Source organism: Notolabrus celidotus, chromosome 15 (genome assembly GCF_009762535.1).
Source record: "Notolabrus celidotus isolate fNotCel1 chromosome 15, fNotCel1.pri, whole genome shotgun sequence".
Classification (NCBI taxonomy): Eukaryota; Metazoa; Chordata; class Actinopteri; order Labriformes; family Labridae; genus Notolabrus; species Notolabrus celidotus.
The window spans coordinates 2,738,220-2,758,741 of NC_048286.1; the positions used below are offsets into that span (position 1 = coordinate 2,738,220).

General features: G+C 42.0%; 1 protein-coding gene and 1 pseudogene across 3 annotated transcripts; one reads left to right on the top strand and one right to left on the bottom strand.

Moving 5' to 3' along the window:
- The window catches only part of LOC117826607, a 17,338-nt pseudogene extending 1,318 nt beyond the window's left edge, over positions 1-16,020 (top strand).
- On the bottom strand, positions 1,958-6,317 carry LOC117827042. Of its 3 annotated transcripts, XM_034703493.1 has the most exons (3): positions 3,999-6,317; positions 2,541-3,315; positions 1,958-2,392 (listed from the first exon to the last, which is right to left on the bottom strand). In XM_034703493.1, the coding sequence occupies exons 1-3, from the start codon at positions 4,129-4,131 to the stop codon at positions 2,368-2,370; spliced, it is 933 nt and encodes a 310-aa protein (XP_034559384.1). In that variant the 5' UTR covers positions 4,132-6,317; the 3' UTR covers positions 1,958-2,367. The 3 variants fall into 3 exon arrangements, with proteins under 3 accessions (XP_034559384.1, XP_034559382.1, XP_034559383.1); XM_034703491.1 differs by having other exon boundaries at positions 2,541-6,317; XM_034703492.1 differs by lacking the exon at positions 1,958-2,392 and having other exon boundaries at positions 2,542-3,315.
- Positions 16,021-20,522: the final 4,502 nt, after the last annotated feature.

A 20,522-nucleotide genomic window follows, 5' to 3' on the forward strand; every position in this document is an offset into this window, starting at 1 on the left:
AATAAGAATTTAAATAATAAAAATAACAAAAATAATAAAGCAGTCCATGGCTAAAAATAAATTACTCCAAATTAAAAGCTAGATTAAAAAGGTAAGTCTTAAGTTTACTTTTAAAAACACTCAGAGAGCTCACCGTTCTGATGTCCAGAGGCACTTTATGTTTCTAAGATGATAAAATGAAGTACTTACGACCTTGTTAAAATGAGCATTAAAATTAAAATCTGAATCTAAAACCACTCCCAGGTTTGTGACCTTTGATTTAAGTTGACTGTTAAAATCTCTCAGAGTAGTCTGGAGTTGTTCTCTGGCTGCTTTGGGTCCTATTAAAATAATTTCAGTTTTGTCTTTGTTTAATTTTAAAAAGTTCTTGCTCATCCATGCATTGATGTCAGAAAGGCAGGCGGTGAGGGAGTGAAGAGCGTTTGGGTCATGGGGTGAGACAGAGATGTATAGTTGGGTGTCGTCTGCATAGAAATGGTAATTGATGTGATGACTTGAGATGATGTGTCCGAGTGGTAAGATGTATAAGGAGAATAAAATAGGCCCAAGAATGCTTCCTTGAGGGATTCTATAGTTAAAATCGTGTGTCTGAGACACACAAGCACCGAGGCTGGTAAAAAACTGTCTGTGAAAAAGATAAGAACTAAACCAGGATAAAACATGGTCAGAGAGACCAGCCCATCTCTAAAGTCTTTTGATTCAAATGCCGTGGTCGACAGTATCAAACACTGAGATCTAAAAGAATCTTTTAATCTCAAACATCATGTTTCTGGCCCTTCTCACAAAGAGGGTAACCCTCTTGGATCAGATTTTTTCATTGGGTCTAGACATTGACCATGTTCACTGTGAAGACCTGCTGGTCAGCGATCCTTAATCTGTTATCTTTGATCTCAGGGTAGCTGCTGACCCCCCCTGTCCCAAAATAACAATTCAATCCTGAATCACCAAGTCAAACACTGCTGACTGCTGAGTCAAATTATTCTGCTGTGACATTGATACGAATCTAAACCATGTTGAGTTTCTTATGAAAACTTGTAATGATCATTGCACTGCAGTCCTGGACAAAGTAGCACCTTTTAAAACCAGAGCTAAGGCTGTTAAAAACCCCTGCCTGTTCATCTCTATAAACAAAAATTTATTCTATGGTTTCTGCCTGTTAAAGGAAGTTTGTCCTTGCCACTGTAACTTGCTAAATGCTGCAAAGTGCTCTGCTCATGGTGGATTAAGATGAGATCAGACTGAGTCCTGTCTGGAAGATGGGACTGGATCTGATCCTGTCTTGATGTTGGGTCTTTGTTAATAATAGAACATAGAGTACGGTCTAGACCTGCTCTGTTTGGAAAGAGTCTGAGGATAACATTTGTTGGGATTTAGTGCTTTATAAAGATTGATTGATTGATTGATTGAATGATTGATTTGAACTTTATGTCTTGACTTTTCTTCCAGCGCTGTCAAAAGGAAAAAAGTTTCTCTGGACCAACCATGTCTGTGTGAATCTGTGTTAATGACTGATATGAGAAGACCAAACTAACAAAACAATAAAGTGAAGAATGAACACTCAGTTGATCCTCCAGCTTGAACTGCTGCTGGCACCAAATAAAACATCAGAATCAACACAGTTAATAAAGTCAGTTCATCCTCAGGGGACCAAGAAAGTCTGAACAACATTTCAGAGCAGTCCATTCCTCCATCCTTTGGTTCAGGTCCAAACATGTAGAGTGAGGTGTGTTAGTCCACTCAGTATGATCATCATTATGTGTCAACTTTTAGTAAAATATTAAAACAAGACTTTGATATAAACTGAACACAAAAAGTAAGAATGTGTGTGTTTGGTAGATTATTTCTTTGTTGTCACAATGCTTATGGCAATATAACCTCAGTGTAAAAAGTCTGTTTTCTCCTGATGCTAGTTCACTGAACAATGTGTGGTGTGAAGTCAAACACGCCGGGTCCAGGGCAGGTTTCGAAGGTTTATTATCAACAGAAGGATCAGCTGAGTTCGGATGTGGATGATTTGTACTATCAAACAAAAAGGGACAAAAAGGGAGATATTAAATATCTAAATAAACAATGTAGCATAACACTGATAAAGATAATATAGAAATAAGGCGTTACTTACATCAATAATGCATCCACTCCAGGTAATAGTTCAAAACAACATGATACAAACATTTCAACAAAGGGAGTCACTGGCACATGGCAGGTTTGGAGGGAAAAGGGGGAACAAAGGCTTGGGTGCAGGCTTTTATAGTGTAGGGGGCGTGGCTTAGGCAATCAGGTGTGGCCTGGTGAATTAACAGTCAGGTAGAGTGGAGACTTGTGATTTAACAGCCGCCCCTTCAAATGGGTACATTTGAATTCAACAAATCAAAAAGTCAGTCTCTGGGGTCCAACTCAGCCGCTGAGAGCCTGTACAGTCGGGCCACCGGTCCAACAAACCTCCTTTCCCCAGAAGTGACCTAAGGTAGTGTCTGATGAAGGCGTACCAAAACCGATCAGCCAGTATTTGGCTGTGTCTCCATCTTCGCCTTCCAATCAGATTTGTATCTGCATAAACAGCCTGCGGAAGGGAAGGGTCTCGCCGCCCCGTGAGAAGGAGGTTTGGTGTTATGGGGTCAGGATCTGCTATGTCTGATGATGCATATCCGCTTGGTTTGGAGTTAAAGATTCCTTCTGGGAAACTCTCAGACTGAGCTTGAGAAATCAATGCATCTTCCGCCTTGGTTCTTGGTAAGTCCTGGGGGTCAGAAATCTGGCGACAGGGTAAGTCTTGCATTGATTTACATGTTGCATTTACCAGGTCTGTCCAGGTGGCATATCCATTTGAATCAGGCAGGTTGAGGGGCTTAGCAGGTTGTGTGAGGCCGCAAAACAAGGGTTTTTGTTGCTCTGTAGCTGTGTCTATAGCATGGGCAGGGCAGGCAGGCCATTGACTTTTTCGCTCCGATCGTCGGAGAAGGGGCATTACTGATTCATATGGAGCTTTGAGTTCAGGGGGAGCTGTCTTTAACAGAGGAGTAGCATAGCGTTCAGCTCCATCAATGTGCAATCTTGTGGTCTTTGCATTTAAAAGGTTGATTGCCTCCTGGTCTTGTTTCGATCTAGTGATTAACTTTTCATTCCTGAAGGGAAGGGTGTCAACTTGCCACAACTTTTCTACATGTTGTTTCAGATCAGTGTAGGGGCTGGCTTGTAAGGTAAACAGACATTGGGTAGGTTCTGATGACTCACCAAGAGAAGTAGGCCCCTGTAGAGCCCATCCAAGCCTCGTCTTCACTGCTGCTGGTGCTCCCTTTGGACCGTGATGGACTCTTTCTATGGGTGTAATGAGGAATGGGTTGTCAGATCCTATGAGGATGTGAGGTTGAACCTTGGAGAAGGGGGTTAATGGCAGGCCTTGCAGATGTTGGTAACGCTGTTTAAGTTTGTCAACTGGATAGCTTTGCTCGACGAATGAGATGTTGTCAGAGGTGAAAACACTGTCCATTGAGAATTCCCTCTCAGGGCAGGAGGCAGCAGAGAGCTTCAGGTTCACATTCCTACCATTCAGTGTCTCTGTCTGCTGTCTGACTGTGCGCAGCTCCAGTTTCTCTGGCTCCCCTCTAAGACCAAGATACTCTGCAGCACCTCGCAACAGCATGGTACGTTCTGAGCCATCGTCTAAGATGGCGTAGGTGTCGAAGATCTTGTTCTTGTTGATAAGTCTTACTTTCACCACTTTCAGTAGTACTTTGGGTGACATGCTTTGTGGGTTTAGGTAAAAAACTCTGGATGCTGTTTGGGCTTTGTTAACATCATGGAATATGCCTAGGTGCTGGCCATTACATTTAGGACAAGGTTTTCTTAGTGTACAATCTATTGCTCTGTGGTTTCTGCCGCATCTCCAGCATCTTCTGTGATCATTTAACCATTCCATGACTTTATCGGTACTTAAGTCCTTTAAACTGTTACAGTGTGTCAGGTAGTGGGAGGTTGAATTACAGTATGTACATGGGTACCTTGTTTGATGTTGTCGCTGATATCCAGGTACAGTGCGTGCATGTGGCAATACACGTTCAGCTCCATAGAGAATGGTGGTAGACGGAGGCCTGTATCTGGGGGCCGGTTCTCTCCTTTGAACCGGGGGTACATCAAGTTGAAGACTGTTGGTCTGAGTTATGACTGCCTGACATTCTGCTTCTCCCTCCAACCATGCAGAAAAGGCAACCAGGTTATAATGAACGTAAGGGGAGGTTGAACGGGCATGTCTGGCATAATTAGCCACTAAATCCACCGGGAGTTTACCCAACAATCGCTGAACATGTGAAGAACAGGCGAGTTTTGCAGCTCCTTCCGGTGAGTTCAGCGATTGTAGCATGCCCACTAAGGATCTCACTCTAACTGCAAAGGCTTGAAACCCTTCTGCATCTCCTCGGCCTACTCTAGGGAGGTTTAAAATACACTGTATTTCTTTCAGGGCTAATTGGTGAGGTTGACCATATTGGTGCTCTACGGCTGCTAGCGCCATAGTGAAGGGCTGTCGGTCATGGGCATAGGATAGTGCAATATAACGGGCAGATGGGAGGCGTAGATGGTCCAGTAGGATGTGATATTTGTACAGCTCAGGTTCATCTGCTGGGAGAAGGTTGGAGAAAGCCATCTTTAACATTACAAATTCATGAGGGTCACTATGGGTGAAATATGGGAATGAGGGTCCCTCAATGCGTGATGGAAATCTAGGGTTTGGGATTTGCTGCACTGGGACTACAGGTAGAGAGAAGTCTGGATTTGGAGGGGGTCCAGAGGGCTGTAGAGCATATGAAACAGAAGGGGGCTGGAGTACAGAGAAGTGGGGTTGGTGCTGCTGTGAAGGCAGAGAAGGTAATAGTTGAGGCTGGTATAAAGCTGCAGTGTTGGGATGGTAGGATGATGGCTGTGAATAGGCCGACTGGGTCTGAGGGGTAGGGAGGCGAGGAGGTTGCATTGCATAGGCTGGGAGGTGAGCTTCTTGAGCAGATGGGAGCTGACTGTGAGGGCCGTAGGTTGCTGCTGCTGTGCTAGCCACATTGGATAGCACTGGGGGGTACATCATATAGGAAGAAGCATGCGATGAGGAGGCCGGTGGTACATGCGTTGGTATGTGTACTGGTGCAGAAAAGGTGGGTTGGAATACAGGAATGGGACCAGTAGTAATCTGTGAGGGCTGAACTGAGCTACATAGGTACATAGGTGGATACTGATGAGGCTTTACCTTGGGGCCAGTGTGAGGCAGGTGCTGGGTTTGATGTCACCTGAACAGATGCAACTGGAGGTGATGGAGATGGTGCCTGACGCTGCAACTCTGGACAAAGTCTTTCACAGGGGACTGAGGTAGGCCGTTTATGCTCACATTCTGCATAGGGGGAGGGCCCGTGAATCCAGGGAAATAAGGTTTGGGCTGACTGGGAGATTTTTCCAGGATTCAAAGCGGATACTGGTTCGGTCAGGTTTGGTTCGGATCGGGACTTCTCACACTGGTTCTCTGTGTGAGTTTTCAATGGTGGGTTACGTTCATACTGGGCATTGTGGGGCTGGGTATCACAGTCTTCATCTGAATCTGCTTCAGAGTAGCCACGTTCATACTGTTCGACTCTGTCCGTCAATTGCTTTACTACTCCCTTTAACTGTGCCAATTCCTGCCTCAGTATAACGGTCTCTGGATCTGCAGAGTCTCTTGATTGCCTAGTTGGCTGGCCATAAAGTTCAGTTTGGTAGTCCTGCAGATACCTCGGAGGTACCCGCTCTCGCTGTGGCCTTCTGCTCTGAGACTCATCCTCTTGAGAACCTGCATTTGGATCCATTGTCCAGCATCAATGTTCACTCCGGCTCGAAGGACCATGTAAAAAGTCTGTTTTCTCCTGATGCTAGTTCACTGAACAATGTGTGGTGTGAAGTCAAACACGCCGGGTCCAGGGCAGGTTTCAAAGGTTTATTATCAACAGAAGGATCAGCTCAGTGCAGACAAAGGACTGAGTTCGGATGTGGATGATTTGTACTATCAAACAAAAAGGGACAAAAAGGGAGATATTAAATATCTAAATAAACAATGTAGCATAACACTGATAAAGATAATATAGAAATAAGGCGTTACTTACATCAATAATGCATCCACTCCAGGTAATAGTTCAAAACAACATGATACAAACATTTCAACAAAGGGAGTCACTGGCACATGGCAGGTTTGGAGGGAAAAGGAGGAACAAAGGCTTGGGTGCAGGCTTTTATAGTGTAGGGGGCGTGGCTTAGGCAATCAGGTGTGGCCTGGTGAATTAACAGTCAGGTAGAGTGGAGACTTGTGATTTAACACTCAGAGTGTATGAAAGCCTGTTTGTTTCTTTAAATGGTGCCACATTCATAAGGAACCTGTGTAATGAGGTGGCTCCCCCAAGAATGGGCATTCCACGTTTGGCTGATCGTGCGATAGGGCAACTTCAAGCTGTTGTTCCACAAAATCAAGTTGGGGAATTATTTGGAGTGAGCCCTGGTACCATCTTCAAAGTGAAGACCAAGCTCCATATTACAGGGGATGTCAGAGTCTGGTCCCTAAGTGGGTGCCCCAGGAAGACAACACCTGAAGAGCACTTAGGACCCGTAGGCTGTCTTCTACAGATTTTTCAGTCAAGGTTTGCAGGTCGATATGACAGACGGCTCTCTGCCCAGACAATTAAGAACAGACTGCACACAGCCGGTCTCCAGTCTCATAGGGCTGCCAGCTCATGAGTGCTCAGCGATGAGTCCAGATTCTGTCTACAGCAGGTGGATCGTACGATCAAAGTGTGGAGAAGATTTGGAGAACAGTATGCTGACTGCTGCACCGATAGAGTCACATCTTTTGGTGGAGGCAGTGTGATGGTGTGGGGCAGGATCTCCCTCACTGGAAAAACAAGGCTTGTCATCATTGGAGGAAATCTCAATACAGAGAGATATCGAGATTTGATTCTGCAACCAGTGGCAATCTCATATCTCCACAATCTGGGACCGAACTCATCCTCCATCCAAGATGACAACGCTCTCCTCCACAGAGCGGGGTTTCTCAGAGACTACCTCCGGAATTTGGGAGTGGAGAGGATGGAGTGGCCTGCCAGCAGTCCTGATCTCAACCCCCTTGAACACTTGTGGGATCAGCTTGGGCTTGCTGTTTATGCCAGAGTTACCTACACAACCAGGTTGGCTGATTTGAGACAAGTGCTGGATGAAGAATTATTACATTTCCAAAAAGTCTTGTTTCTTCAGACTTCAGTCATCTAATCCACCAAACCACACCAAACAAGAGTCGATGGCAGAATAAGATGTTTGGCATTGGCAGAGAAGGTTTGGCACATATTTCATGGGTGCAGCCCACAAACTCAGCTCTGCTGCTCACCCCACAAATGCCTGTTCCATATAAATGTGACTCCATTTAAAAGGGACATAAACAGGCTTTCCAACTGAGTAAGATTTATTACCAAGAAGCATTGTTACAACAAAGTAATATTATAACAAACACACATTTCCATTCTTGTCAGAGAAGGATGAGTTGGAGCTGAAGTTTGATCCTGGTTCATGGTTTGGGTTGTTCTCCTGCAGACAGGTTTTTGTATTGACTCTTTTCACTGTGGGGGTCTGGATACGGCTACTACTACCTCTTCGGCTCTGGAACTAGACTGTATGTTTCAGGTAAGAACAAACATTCATGTCTTTTAGTTGTTTTATTGAACAAGTGTGTTTTCATTAGTTTTCAATGCTGAGACATTAAATGTTAAAAAATGTATTATTAGTAGAGAAGAAGTTAAAGCTATGAAGCTCCTGAGACATCACAGAGTTTCATTACTTCTTAAAGAGGATTAAATCTCACTACAGACATCCAGTTTGTGAAGAACTGTCATTCTTTAAAAAAATGACATCATTTACAAATAATAATGATAAATGAAAATAAACATAGATATTTTTCATTAAGCAAATGAAAAATGTTTGACTTTTAGATTTTAGTTAATAATAATAATAATAATAATAATAATAATGTAATAATTCAGTAGCATTAACAGAAGAGCAACTGTATTTTATATGTTGGCACATTCTGTATGTCTTTGGGTGAAAAATGTTTCACACATATTAATAATATATAGAGCCAAAATCTTAAATCAATACATATAAAAATATATTGATATGAAATATCTCATTTTCCCTGAGAGAGTAAGAGACTGTCTGTTTTCTACATGATATTATAAATGAACTCAAAGGTTCTTATTTCTACTAATACAGCGGCCCTGAAGCTCAGCCTTCCTAATTTTATTAAATATTTTAGTGCTTTGTAAAATGTATGTTCAGATAAATATGTCATTTGTTTTAATATGCACTGTTACCCAATCACAGAAAACATGTGATAAATAATAATATTAATAAATAAAGACTTTAACACATTGTTTCATAATGCAGTCTTATGTTTCACTCACTTTAGTTTTTAATGATCAGATTGTAAACAGTTTAATTATTAATAGTTTTTAATAATCTGTAACTTTGAATAATTTTATTTTACTAACGTTTTATTCAAAACCTTTGAATTTACAAATCTTCTGAATTATTTACTTATAATTTTTGTATATATAATAATAATAATAATTATTATTATTATTGTTGTTATTATTATAACAACAGATAAATATGTTTTTATACATTTTTTTTAAACTTATTTTTTTAGTATACATTTTTAATAAAGTTATTTTTTTAGATACCTCTAATTAGTAATGTAAGTTTGACTTGGGTAAAGCCGCCCAACCTCAGTTGTTTGATAATACCTAAAGATAGTAACAGAAAACATTTTTAAAAATTAAAAAGCGAGTTATCTGTTTTTTTCAAATGAACTCTTTGAATATTTCGTCACGGTGGTGTTTTTCAAAGCTTGGAGCTAACTCTCTTGTGATGTTTTGTGTTTTCATTGTCATGCTGTCATGATGTTTGTTTTTATCTGTTGTTATTTTCATCTTTTGTTCTGAACTCTGCTTTGACCTGCCGGGGACTACAGATGAAAATTAGCCTCATGGCTAACTCGGGCATATTTACAATGGATGCTCCGCTGAAATGTTCATTAATATGCACTGTCCCTTTAAATAGATAATAAAACTATACTTTATATTTTTATGAAAATCATCTTGAGGATATCTTTAACAAAACTATGGATTCATTTGGAGAGCAAAGACTTTAGATTGGTGGTTAGTGGACCAGTCACCAGCAGAGAAAAGAAGAGGAGAAGAAGAAGAAGCTTGTGATGGATGTTAAAATACAAAAGGAGCAAAGACACATGGACCAAACAGACCTGAAGAGACCACAAACCATGCCACGGTTTGGGTTTTGGCAGAGTTACAGGAGCGAGTGAGAATAAGACACCAACAGACAATGAGCAGTGGTGAGGACCTTAAACAGGTGCTGCTGGTACTTTCTGGAAGCCTCGGTGTGTTCAGGGGGCGTGGAGGGATTCATCTCAAAGTGGATTTATTGTTGTCTGGAGGGCTTTGTGGTGAATTACATGTACAACGCCCCATTGCTGAAAGTTCACTCTCGATGCCCATGTAGTAAACTTAACGTAACAAAGTGCCCTGAATGAGCAGGTGATGATGCAGAGGAGAATACTGCTCATGTACATTTATAATAAACACTAATGTGAGATTAGATCAGTGATGTGTTTATTGGAGAGAATTCAAGTCTGTAGGATCTGGTCTCTGTTGTTGACTGGTTTAGAGACCAGAGACCAACGAGGTGCAGAGCTGGGAGCTGCTGACTGTGTGAATATGTGTGTTACTTGTTTCTCTTCAGATGAGCAGGTGGTGAAGCCCGTGGTGAGCGTGTACCCGGCTGCATCCAGAGCCCACCAGGAGGAGAAGAGCTCCCTGCTGTGTGTGGCCTCAGCCATGGTTCCTCCTCTGGTGAAGTTCTCCTGGAGAAGACAAAAGGAGCGTGGTCGTCTGGAGGAGCTGACCTCTGCTGACACACAGCAGCTGAAGCTCACAGAGTCTGGATGTACGGCCTCCATCTTACAGATCCATCAGCAAGGGACCAGCTCGTATGAATACCTCTGCAACGTGCAGCACGAGGGGGGCACAGAGGAGGCTCAGATCCACACAGGTAATGAAGGCTTGGTGACCGTGGTCCACACTGATCCAGCTTCATCTGATGATTCTTTAAAAGAGGGCCGAGGAGCAGAAGACTGACACTGTTTTTACTTCTTCTCTCTTCCTGAAGGTCCTACGATTACAACACCAGAACCTACACCAGAACCTACACCATCACTGCCTCCATCATCTCCTCCATCATCTCCTCCATCACTGCCTCCGTCACCTTCTGTCCCGTCTCAGTACGGGGTGAAGCTGCTCTTGCTGCAGTACACGCTGCTGACAGTGAAGAGTCTGGTGTTCTGCTGTGGACTCTTTCTGCTGACCGTCCTCAGAGACAAGTGACCGTCCACAAACTGCACACATGCTGATGACCATATTCCACTCAGCGTTTCTCTCCATCATGTCATGAATTCATCTCATACAGCTCTGTGATGATCAGAGTTGAAATATGATCATAGAAGCAGCTGCAGTGAAGATGAGCACATATGTTGAGTATAGTTTGATCTCAGCTCTCTCTCTCTGCTGTGTATTTGAAGTCATTTGTTTTGTATTATAATCTAAAATCATTGAGTGTCTGTAGATAATGTAGGATTTATGTGTTTCTCTGATCTTGGGTTCTTTTTTATCACATCATGCAGAGTACGGCTGGTTTGTCAAACTCTCAGTGGAGTAAAAATCAGAGTCTTGAAAGAAGCTCACGCTCTCCTTTCACACACGGCCGAGAACAAATGTAGAGGAGGATATAAATATAAGCTTTCACATGAAGTAGGACCAAGTAGCTCAGCATGGACAGAAGAAAAAGAAAGGTCTAAATGTCAGTAAGTGTAGATTTGTCCCATGGTTTATTGTAAAGCCCTCTCACAGTTCTTTCAGTGTGAGTTTGAATCTTTACGCTGATGACGCTGTCGTTTACAGGACAAAACAAAAAGAACAAACGGAGGCTGAAGGCTGAATGTTGAATCAATATATTGTTTATCTTTATGTTCTATCACAGTTATTTTTATAGTCATTGGTTTGAAGTGAGTTTTTGTAGACTGATATTTTGTCAAACATTTAAATACAGGATCACAAACTGCAGCACAAAGTAATTCAACATCTGTGTTTGTCTTTTTCTGAAGTCACACAGCTCACACTGAAACTCTGATCTGAAGCCTGCTCAAATGAAATCAAAGCACAGATTCAAAGAAATGATCTTTGTGTTGATGTTGTTCAAATGTACATTTCACTGTCACTCTTAAATAAAAGTCTGCATAGAGTACTTTGATGTTTGATCTTTATTCATGGTTTCAAAATAAGCTGCTCAGTGTTTTCCATCCAAACAAACCCTGACTAAAAGCTCGCCCTGTACTTTTCAACACCTGCTTTATTTCTAATGGAGCTTTCAGGTGACTCAGCTTCAGTCCACACAGGCTGTGTGATCACAGCAGTTCAACACAGACATCTGAACATCACTCACAGGTCATTTCATGAAACCTGAGATGAGTTCTGTTTGGAAGTCAGAGGGAAATGAACATGAACGACCTGTGTGTGCAGTCCAGACTTCTATAGTGATCCGGACTGAAGCTCTGACTGCATACAGAGCGTCAGTGGGGTTAACAAGGTGATCTGTGGTACACTGACCTCTGCTGAAGATGAACAGATGACTCTGATCAGCAGAATGAACAACCAGAGGAGCTGTCAGTCTCTCATGTTTGTGTTGAGTGCTTCATGTGCTGTTAGTCTCATCAGTGGGAACATGTGCAGCACATTGAATGGTGTTTGTCTAAGGATGAAGGTGGAGCAGTCATAATAATGATGCTGTCAAAGTAATGGTGACTTTAAAAACACTCTGAGGACAGAAACGTATCATTTCTCTATAATTCAATGTAATCAATGTTTTTGGAGACATTTCATGACACATGTTATCTCCAGATACTATCTAATGATTTATAGAAACAAGGCTTTGAATCATTTGAGGTTTAGGAGTTAATACCAATCAAAGTAAGTATGTCTTCAGTCTGATATGTTGTCATCACTCTTTGTTGCTTTATTCTTTTTTATGTAAAGGAGATGTTTGTGTTGTTTTGTTTGTGACTCTGACACGTTCTTATCCCAGGTTACTGACACCTTGTTGAAGCCCTATCAGCTCATACAGACTCATTATAGCCTGCTTCATGTCTCTCAGTCTGTTAGATTCAAGAGAAATCCCTCCATAGTTTAGGCTTTGTTATGTGGAGGTCTAACAGCACACAGGAGTTGAACCCCGGTCTCCAGTGCAGAGGCTCTCTGTTGTTATGTCTCTGGCCCAGACTTCAGTTTCAGACAGACTCTCATCTTTCTGCGTCAGCAGGTCAAATACCTGAAACAGGGCTCACATGTTGATCCTGTAGATTCACTGAGGGCTAACTTATGAGTAATAATAATAATAATAAAAGAGCATGAGCACAAAGAGCTTCCACAGGCAGCATCACAATAACACACACAAAGAAACATTTAGAGACACAGAGTATAAGAGGATGTTGGCTGTGACATGAAGGGAAGGAGAACGGCCTGATGGGAAACAGAGTTTTGTTATTACATATGCAAAAAGAGACACAGTGGTGTTCATGTAAATATGACTTTTCTAATGATCAGGATGTTTTCTGTTTTTAAGGTGATTAAAAATGTTCTTCTGCTGCTTTCTATTTGTATTATTACGACACTAACATCCCACCCAAACATCCTATAAACTAGCTTCCAGCTGGAGTGGGACTTTGTTCTGTTGTGATTCTTTAATGAAGATGAGAAGTAAAGAAGTATCAGACTGAAGAAGTGTGTCTCCTTTCTTCACTGTCTCAGCTCTGAGTTCACAAACTAAACTTCCTGAGTTCTAGTTTCACCACATTCAAAGTGTGTAACTGTCATTGTGTTATTAATGTGAAAACCCTGAGCTGACGGTGAGGAGGCTGCAGAGAGGAAACCCACACAGCTCGTCTGCTGCCAGAAAGAGAGCGTTGATTCACCACCAACACTTTTTATGAGTCCATGGAACCAACCAGAGCAGAAACATAGCTGCTGCTGCTGCTGTTCACACTCATCCACTCCTCTACCTCTCTGTTCCTGTTCCTCTATCCTCTGCATGTCCATAAGAGCTTGGACTTATTTACAGATGTTACTAAATGAAGTTGATCTGTTGTCTGTATGGATCACATCCCATGGTCCGGCTTTAAAAACACAGGTTTATAACAAAATGTAACTTCACTTCATGAAATGAAAAACAGTACTCTGATGTGCAATGATGAAATGAAACCTCAGAGATAATCTAGAGTTTGTTAATCTAGAGAGAGGCAGCATGGATTTATTCTTCTACATGTCTCTTTATATTCTGAACACGAGTCATTTTCAAAGCGTGGTTTGGAGTCAAACGTTCCTCTTTGGTCACGGTTTCTTCCAAAAGGTAAAGGATGAGTTTGGTTTCTTAGAGGAGACACAGACACACAACAACATGTGGAGGAGATGTAGCAAAGAGCTTCACTGACTGTTGGTGAAGAGGTTAAAAAGCCACAGATCCCCTTTAAATAAATCAAGGTGAATCAAAGGATCTAACAGATGAAATGGAGGTCTGGTTTAGCTGAAGCCAGAAAAGTCCATCCAGCAGTTTTTCCTGCTCTCTAGTTTGGATTCATGAGATCATCTTCTCTTCTGTTGGTAAAGAGAGCTGTGGGACTATTACAGAAGTGAGATTAGATAGAACTGAAGTATTGACAAAGGAAATGCTGATGACACGTTGATCCAACATTACAGAACAGAACCGGGCCGGAGTGGGACTCATCTTCAGCCCGGGACCAGTCCACTTTATGACAAAATGTAGACTTTTATTTGATATTCTTTTCATCCTCTTCCCCTTCAACAGTGGGTTTAGTTATTATTATACTGTTCTACTGTGAATCATTTAAAAAGCACAGGAGGTCACTTGAAGTGTGTGTGTATAAATTCTGATTCTCACACACTGGGACACAACAGCCATCCTGTGTCATGAGTGTTATTAAAACAACAGACACACTGCTGAGTCATGGTACTGCCTCTGACACTAAAATCAAGTTTTACAATTGTTATAATTATTTAAGACAATGAAAGTCTGCTTCCACCACTTAAACATATACAGAGTCAGATTGTTGTCTGACAGAACACATCAAATCTGTCATCATGATTTTATGATCAGAGGCAGATTTCTGTGTTTACTGCTGATGTTTCTCTTGAAATAGAGAGAGAGACCACCACCCCATGGTTAGTCCCATTAAGAGGAAGAACATCATGATGGTGCTCTTACCTCAGTGCTTCTAAAGGCACAGTGACCTCTAGTGGATAAAAACACACACACAGTGGTAAATACTAGATGTGGACCCCTCAGACTCCACATCTCTTCTTCTACAGATCCTGTGTTCATGCAGAGATCTGTTAATAACCACAGATTACATTCTCCTGATTATTACCCTGCTAGCAAATAAAAACAAGGTCACATTAAAAATGATTCATTAAACAGCTGAATTATGATTATCATCTTATTATTTTCATATTTATGAAGCACATTGTGAAGCAGGGTCATTTGGGTAGTGAAGCAACATTTCCTAAGTAAAGCAAATGTACCATAAAACAAAAGAAGGATGAGTTCCCAGATCAGATCAAACCAAATCCAGAGAGACTTTCAAACTGTCCAATATCCTCAAAAAGGTCAAATGTAGTCTAAATGTAAAAGTCAACCAGAAATCACAAGGCCCGGACATTTTACAGGTCAAACCTTGAAGAGACTTCACGTGTGAAGCAGCAGTATTATCCCGCCCTCTGCAGAGAGTGAGAGAGAGAGGGAGGGGCTGTATGCAACAACACTGACAGTAAGACCAGGACCCGGCTCTGAGCCAGGAGCCTTACTGCAGTGGTGTTTGTTCACCTTGATGGGCCTCCTTTAACTCATTTAACCCTCTCCTGTTCGTCCAATCAAGGATAAGGTCTACAGGTCCAGACGGCATCAGCTCCAGACTCCTGAAGGACTGTGCTGACCAGCTCTGTGAGGTGTTTCTGCACATCTTCAACCTGAGCCTGAGTCTGGAGAGGGTCCCGTATCTGTGGAAAACTTCCTGCGTGGTTCGAGTCCCAAAGACCTGTGGCCCTCATCTCTCAACTGGACCATGGACAGAATCATCCTCAAAAACCTGCGCCCACTGGTGAGCACAAACATGGACCCCCTGCAGTTTGCTTACCAACCGGACATTTGGACCTGCTTCAGAGATCCCTGTCCCACCTGGAGAACCCTGGCTGCACTGTGAAAGTCATGTTCTTTGATTTCTCCAGTGCATTCAACACAATCCAACCTTCTCTGCTCAGGGGGAAGGTAGAGAGAGCGGGCGTAGACTGTCACCTGGCTGCATGGACTGCAGACTACCTCACCAACAGACCACAGTATGTGAGGCTCCAGGACTGTGTGCCTGACACGAGGGTCTGCAGCACAGGAGAACCACAGGGGACAGTGCTCTCCCCCTTCGTCTTCACTCTGTACACCTCAGACTTCAGCTACAACTCTGGGAGCTGTCACCTCCAGAAGTTCTCCGATGACACAGCCATCGTCGGGTGTGTGTCTGAGGGGGACGAGCTGGGGTACAGGGAGGTCATCATGGACTTTGTTGACTGGTGTGCGCTAAACCACCTTCAGCTCAACACCAGCAAGACCAAGGAGATGGTGATGGACTTTTGCAGAAAGACACCCCAGACTGCACCGGGTAACATCCAGGGATTGGACATGGAGAGGGTGGAGAGCTACAAATACCTGGGTGTTCACCTCAACAATAAACTGGACTGGTCTCAACACAGACGTCCTATACAAGAAGGGCCGAAGTGGTCTGCACCTGCTCAGAAGACTGACGTCCTTCAGAGCGTGCAGGACTCTGGTACAGACATTTGATGACTCTGTGGTAGTGTCTGCACTTTTCTATGCAGTGGTCTGCTGGAGAGCAGGGAGAACAGAGAGGGACAGGAAAATACTGAACAGACCAGTCAGCAGGGCCAGATCTGTCCTGGACTGTGCTCTGGACTCCATAGAGGAGGTGGGTGAGAGGAGGATGTTAACCAAGCTGACATCCATCATGGACAATCCCTCTCACCCACTGCATGAGACGGTGGGGTCCCTGAGCAGCTCCTTCAGCAGCAGACTGAGTCTGTTTTTTGAAACGGCCTGCTACATATCTACTAATGTAGTAGGCAGTAGGTACTGCCTCCTACATACTGTGTTTGAATTTAGTCTGTAGGATGACTGTTCTGTTGGATCTGTGTTGCAGTACGCTGAGCCAGACGTCACTGGATTTCCGGTTTTGGAATGCGGAATAAACAACGGCCAAGCTGATAGAGAAACTGCTTCTTTAGCATCACTAATGATTTAAACAGTTAGGAAGTGAGCTTACATGGAATTTAATAATTTACTCAGCACCTAAAAACTGAGTTCACCCCGTCAAAAAAAGGATGAGGAAAGAAAAAGCAGTACAAGCGCTGTGCATTGTGGGAAACAGTACGTGAGGCAGACTGGTCAGAGTGAAACAGAAGTCCGCCTGCTGCAGGGTTGTTTCCAGACGTCAGGATGAACTTCCTCACAGACATCAGGCTGAGAGAGTTGATCCAAACTTTGAACTCCTCTCCTCTTCTCTACTTTCCTTTAGTGGTGAAGTCCTTTATTTCAGGGCGCTCTAAACTGATCTGGTTTTTGTCCTGGTGATCCAGCTTCTCATCCTCTCTCTTCTTCAAAGGGCTCTTAGAGAGGTGTTTCTCTCAGGTCATTGAGGCTTTTTGGGGCGACGACAGAAATAAAAGGACCTGACCTGACTTATCAATATGCTGTTGTTTATTGTTGTTGTTTTTACCTTGTAAAGCACTTTGGGGAACAATGTTTGTTTTTAAATCTGCTATAAATAAAGTTGACTTGACTTAAGAAAAACAGAAACAAAGGACAAAGACGAGGAGTGAAATAGAAAGAATATAAACACAATACATATACTTTATTAAAAGATTTAAAAACACAATACACACACACACACACACACACACACACACACACACACACACACACACACACACACACACACACACACACACACACACACACACACACACACCATTGAGCATGAGTGACAGGGACATGAGGAAGCATGAACAGTGGAAGTAGAAGCAGTTGTAGTGAACTGAAGAGTTTGGAGCAGTGTGTGGAGCAGACACCAGGGGACAGCAGTGTGCAGGTTTCAATCTGAACAGGATGGAGTACATTTCTATTCACTGTAATACGAGCTGATAACTGCAGTAAACTACTTCAAGAGAATTGAACATGTGATTAAAAATGTGCTTTAATATCAGCAGGTGTTAACAAATACATGGAGGTGAGTTTAGTCTTTGCAGAATCAGGACATGTGTGTCCTGCAAACAGCTGAGAACAGAGATCCAGTCTGCAGGTTTCTCTAACATCCACTGATATAAAGGAACAACTCAACACATACAGGTGAAAGAACTCAGACTGAAGGTGAAAGCTGTGTTTACCTTTAGTTCAGTCACTTTCAAACATTTGACTGAATCTCAGAGTCAGATAAATGTGACGTTTGTTTTGTTGAAATGTGACATCTTTTTAAATTGACATGGTTTGAAATGTGCTCTAAAAATAAAATTGACTTGAAATAAATCAAACTGAAGTTTAAATCACAAAGTGAACTTTAGAAGCAGAGTATAACAGCTTTCATTTCCTGGTATTGAATTTATACAAACATTTAAAACAGAATCATTGAATGAATTAAATAAAATAACAAATGTAATCAGATCAGAGCAAATATTCAGGAAGGAGAGAACATTTGGAGAGAAGAAAGATATTTAATAGATAGAATAATCTGATCTGATCCTCAGCCCTCTTCTAGTCCAAAAGAAATAAAGATGACAAAAAGTGATGTTTGAAAAACACACAGAGGGTTTTCTGTTCAGAACCACAAAGAGTTTCTTTATCCTGGGGAGATTCAGTCATTCCAGCTGCTCTTAAACACAATACAGAAAGAATATCAGAACATGAACAGAAAGAAGGAATACAATAAGATATAAATACTAATAAATAATAACAATAACAAAATCAAAAGTAAGAACAGAGTTCAGGGTTTTCTGTTCCTTTGAGGTCAATTACAGGTCCAAACCTACATAAAGGAATCAGTGGGATCATTCAACATTATTATGATTATTATTATTATTATTTAATTATTTTTTTTTATTATAGAATTAAATTCATAAATGAAAACTAAAAAAGAAGTTTCTGAATAAACTGAGGAAACACTCAATGCAAAATAAGATGTTAAAACTCAACACAGGAAATTAAACTCACCAAAATAAAATAAATTATTAAAATAATAAAACACTAAAATATTAAACCAGTAAAAGAGACTAGAAGATGCTACACTTTAAAAAGTGACTAAAATTTGAACTAGATAATAAATGAATAAAGTAAGGTGTAATAAAACTGTTATAAGAATAAGACTCAGTTAAAGTGAGACTAAAAAGGTCGGTCTTGAGTTTGATTTTATAAATGTTGATGCTCTGTGCAGCCCTCAGATCTTCAGGCTGTTCCTCAGACGTGGGCCGTGATGATGAGAAGCTGCCTCACCGTGAGTCTTTGTTCTAACTTTTGGTACCATTAAAAGTCCACTACCTGAAGACCTGAGGGCTCTCACAGGCTCATATGATAAATCTGATAAATAAGAAGGAGCTGACCATTAAGAGATTTGTAAAACAATCAAATAATCTTAAATCTAAAAGATAAAGGAAGCCATGCAGAGACTTTAAAACGGGTGTAATGTGGGCTCTCGTTCTGGTCTTTGTCAGCGTTCTAGCAGCTGAAGCTGAGAGATGTTCTTTTTGAGAAGACCAGAAAGAAGAGCGGTACAATCATCAGTTCTACAGGAGATAAAAGCAGACAGCAGACCGCCTGTGTTTCCACCCTGTGTGTGTTTATTTCTGAATCATTGTGAGCCACATATTTTATTCTGCAGTCAAAAACATTCAAAATGAAATCATAATAATTCAACAAAGAAAACAACAGAACATAAATACATCCCCTGTTCTGTGAAATCATCTTCTCTTTCATGAAAATAAATATAAAGACTTCTAAATATTAAATACAGAGTCACTTTGAACACTTCAGATACAAAGAACAGCCTCTCCCTTCAATCAAATATTCTGTTCAAATCTTTGAGTCCTCTTTCTTCTTTGTTTGTTTTTAACCCTAAAAAAACATTTAGTCAACAAACATGTTGACTAAACTTTGTTTGTTGATATTTTTACTGAACAACAATCACTGAAGTTTGTGTTTTTGGTTTGAATATGTAGATCTAAGATTCATGTCAGCGTGGTGTTTAACGTGTTATGTGATATTTGACCTGAAAGTGTTGAAGTGTCTTTGGGTTAGACACTGAACCCCAAACCAGCTCTGGTGTCTGTGCTGGTCTGAGTGTGTGTGTGGATCAGTTCAACCTGAGGGGCGCTCTGCACAGCAGCCTCTAACATGTGGCTGAATGTGACATGTAATGTGAAAGTGCTTTGAGTGGTCAGAAGACAGAGAGAGCTCTAAAAACACTGTCCCTTTAACATTTGGTACCACCAGGAAAAACCTCTTCAACAGGCAGAGACCTCGAGCAGAACCAGACTCATGTTAACCTGAGACCTGCTGAGACTGGACTGAGAAAGAGGGACAGAGGACAGACAGAGAGACAGAGACAGACTGACAGAGCAACAACAACAACAACAACAACAACAACAACAACAACAAACACTACAGACAGTAAGAGTGGAACAAAGATGTGTCCAGTCACTGATACAGACATGATAACACACATATGACTGATGGTGATGGTTCAAACAGCTGAAGTCAACAGGTCTATTATTAATGTTTCACAGCAGCACACAGGAAACTGTCCTCTGTCTCCATGGTAACTGTGCTCTGTCTGTGGCTCCTCCTTCAAACCTCAGACTCTGCAGGAAACCACACACCTCCAGCCCAGCTGTCAATCATCAGCAGGGGCCTTATCTGTGTGCAGCAGGGGCTGATGGGAGCTCTGAGGACCTGTGAGAAAGCACCTGGTCCTGGTCTCTCAGCTCGACCTGGTTTGGCCTCAGTCCTCCTCAGGTTCACCAGAGGAAACACCGCTGCACAGAATGCTTCTCCTCCCAGCTGCAGCTCTGTGCTGTGTGTGGTCAGGTGAGTGTTTCCAACCAATCAGGAGCCAGCAAACTCCAGCTTTAACAAATGAGCCCTGTCTCCTTGAAATGAAGTTAGAACATTGAACCTAACATCTTGGTGGTAGAGACGTGATCACTGTCTACAAAATGTATGAACATGTTCTGAGCAAGCACCGTCAAACTGACTCCATCTGACTCTCTACAGCACTGGTCGTC